Source organism: Uloborus diversus, chromosome 9 (genome assembly GCF_026930045.1).
Source record: "Uloborus diversus isolate 005 chromosome 9, Udiv.v.3.1, whole genome shotgun sequence".
NCBI lineage: Eukaryota > Metazoa > Arthropoda > Arachnida > Araneae > Uloboridae > Uloborus > Uloborus diversus.
In genome coordinates this window covers 159,206,514-159,209,802 of record NC_072739.1, presented here as the reverse complement: position 1 = coordinate 159,209,802, position 3,289 = coordinate 159,206,514, and the positions used below count along the sequence as shown (strand labels likewise).

Here is a 3,289-nt window from a genome sequence, read left to right as displayed (position 1 = left end):
AAAAAAAAAACGAAGTCACACACAAATTTGAGGGTGCAAAAAAGAAAATAATAATAACGAAGGTGCATTGAGGGCGCATCGGCCGGCGGGCCCGTCCACCCCTATCACTGTCAGACCCCTTTTTTTCCAATTATACCAAAACCTATGTTGCAGCTGCTCTTAATTTTAGTCATTAGTTATTTTATTTTTGCTTCTGTGTTTTAAATTCATTATAAACTACACCCCCCCTCTCACCGAACGAAAAAGGGAAAACAATATAGGAAGGAATACTAAGAATTAAAGAATTTATCTCTAAGCACTGGGATAGTTTTTGAAAAATAATTTAAATGAAGTATGAAAAAATTGCCCTCCCATTGCCCTCCCACCTTCTAATGTTGGATTCTTGAGGAAAAGGTTGCTAAACCCAATCAGCGAGAGCCGACAGATGAAGTAAACAAAGGGGGGCCTGTTTCTTGGAAATGTCATGCCCAGGGCACGGGCAAAGGGAGCTCGTGCGATAAACAGTGCGAGCAGAAAAATTAAAATTGAAGATGCAAACCAGTATTGAGCTATGGAAATACGCAAGTCAGTGCTTCCAGGATGACGTCAGAGACGGCCGTTTCACCCCCTCCTTTAGCCATGAAGCGGGGAAACTGAAAGATCAAAGACACGGTCCCACCCTCCTTTTCCTTCACCCTGGTTGGGAAAAAGGGGAGAAAGCTAAAGTGATTTATGGTAGAGTTAATTAGGAAAAGTGCCAGACACTGGTATTTTTCAGATTTCTTACTTCAGCGACATCTGCATGAGGAAGTTGGAACTAAATGTCCGTAGATTGAACAAGTTTTTAAAACATCCACACTTTAAAATATAAAAATTGATTAAAATGAACTTTAAAAAATTATCATTAAGACCCTCAAAGTCTTATGAATCATCGATAACTGTTTTTTTTTTTCCTAATAGTATTACAGGATTTGTAGTAGGAAGCAAAGTTGCTCAGTTTTTAGTGCGTGTATGGTTGCTATTCTGAAACCGTCGCCAAGCGAGATTTTCATTTAAAATTAATTTAAATTATAAAAACGCAAAAATTTTCTACAATATTATCTCAATCCATTCTAGACTGAAAATCATGTCGTATGCAACAAAGATCAGGAGGCTATTTGCTGTTGATTTTGATTACGGGAGTAGATTGATTTTCCCTTGGCGCCAATCTCTTGGGACAACAGCTTTAAAGGAAACTCGAAAGCGAACAAGGAGCCAATCTTGCAGCTCGGCGGCAACCCTATCTTCCCCCCTGTAACCGGTTGCGCTTTCCGAGCGTAGCTGTTGTCGCAACTCTGAAAACTACGTTTTCTAGGGACTCGAAGGTTTTTAGGGGTTTTATAAGTTGAGTTTAGGGGGAAACGTTTTTAGGAGTTGGCAACCCTTAAAGGCTTAATTTTGCACGTGCGTTTAGCTGAAGTACTCTCACTCTATCATTGAATAATATTTTTTCTAAAAAGGCTTTTTTTTTCCGGTTTATAATGGGGTTAAATCAAGAATTACCTTGCATATATTCTGCACTAATTTTACAGGATGATGAGATTGCTGTTACAGTAAGTATTCTTTTTGTGTAAAATCTTCATAGTCGAGCACTTCCAGTTTTGAAGCATTTCCATAATAATTAATTTCATTTAGGCTGAAAAGCTGAACACTATATTAAAAGCTGCCGCTGTCGAAGTTGAACCTTATTGGCCAAGTAAGTTGCAAATTAAATTGCTTATTTCATTTAATTATTTCTTGAAATTTCGTATAAGATGCAAATCAAGTATTTGCAGGACTGTTTTGTAAATACAATATTTTTATTCGGATATCTCACGCAATAAGTTTTTAAATAAGTAAAAATTTCAAATGTAGTCAAAGGAAGAGTTGGGGCTCGTTGGACTGCTCTCAGTAATTTTAATACTGTTAGCATTTTTTATTTTGAGTTGTGTTACTCAAGTAGGGGAAAGTGGTAATGAATGGGCCATGGGAATGAATGGGCCCACTAACGAAATATGAAAAAGTATTTGCCTGAAATTATTTTTGACGCCACAAAAAGATGGAGCTGTTTGTTCTACTAAACTCATCCGATTTTCAATTGTTTGAGAGAAGCTTTTTTTTTTTTCATGAGAGTAGGATGATCTAGAATCGGATTCAAAAGTAATTTTTTCCCTTTTCAGGAAAATGAATACTAGCTAAAAAGTATGTTATTTTACTGCAAATATGTGTGTTAGTAAGGCCATCGGCAAAGGGGGGGGTATGACACCCCTCCACTTTTTTGGAGAAAGGGGCCGCCGATTTTACGTTATTTTAAATTTCTGATGCAAGGAACAAAACCGAAAAAGGGAAAAAAAATGCGGAGCAAACATTACAAGCAATATCAGTAAACCTGAAATCTAAAATATCCTATATAGCCAAGTGGGGCCGCGTGAACGATTACATATCGGTCGTCCCTTGTTACAAAAAAAAAAAAAAGTACTGTGTAAACACGTGCGAGAACTTTAAAAGTTGAACCAACATTTTCAGTAAAATCTGTTAAGTGGAGAGGGCATGAATCAATTCTATATGCAGAAGTATTACATTAATGTTTCAAACTGCGGCAGGGTTCTTTGAAATTTAGAAGAAAAATAAAATAACTGAAACATAACTAGCAATATCAGTAAACCTGAAATCTAAAACATCCGGTACTTTTCAGCTATCAAAAAACTATAAAATGGGGCTGCGAAGAACAGCTAAGCTTCTTTTCAGGTGGCATTCGATGCAGAAAATACGAATATAAATCGCTAAGTAGGGCCGCGTGAGCGGGATATTACAAATCGGTCATCCGTGCTTGAAAAAAGAGGACTGCATAAATACGTGCAACGTTTCCAGATTTTCGGTAAAATCTGAAAATAGTGGAGAAGACATGACACATGAATCAATTCTGTATGCAGAAGTATTACATTAATCTGATTCAAACTGCACCGAAGAAGGGGACAGTATTTTGTATTATAAAAAAAATTAAAAAAAAACAGAAGATTTGAAACAAACGAGGGTCACTGCCACATTTGTTTCATGTAGTAAATTTTAAAAAAGAAGAGAAGAAATGTTTATAATATTGAAATAAAAAGAAAGCGGTACTGCCCTCGTGGGAAGAGCCTCCCCCCCCCCCCCTTAGAGCGACAAAAAGTAAATGCTCTTACATGTAGGTAAATATTGTGACACTGCCACAGTGGTGCAGCAAGAAACTTCACTTTGGAGAAAAGGGAAATGGGGGGGGGTCATATAAAATGCTTCAAAATTAAAAGTCGTA

At 37.0% G+C, this 3,289-nt stretch overlaps 1 protein-coding gene across 1 annotated transcript in view; it reads left to right on the top strand.

Annotated features, from left to right (window-relative positions):
• Nucleotides 1-1,267: 1,267 nt before the first annotated feature.
• Nucleotides 1,268-3,289, top strand: part of LOC129229539 (60S acidic ribosomal protein P1-like) — a 106,920-nt gene continuing 104,898 nt past the window's right edge. The window contains exons 1-2 of the mRNA XM_054863861.1: nt 1,268-1,571; nt 1,654-1,714. Of these exons, the coding sequence (XP_054719836.1) occupies nt 1,500-1,571; nt 1,654-1,714 (133 nt within the window). The 5' untranslated portion in view covers nt 1,268-1,499. The remainder of the gene's footprint in view (nt 1,572-1,653; nt 1,715-3,289) is intronic.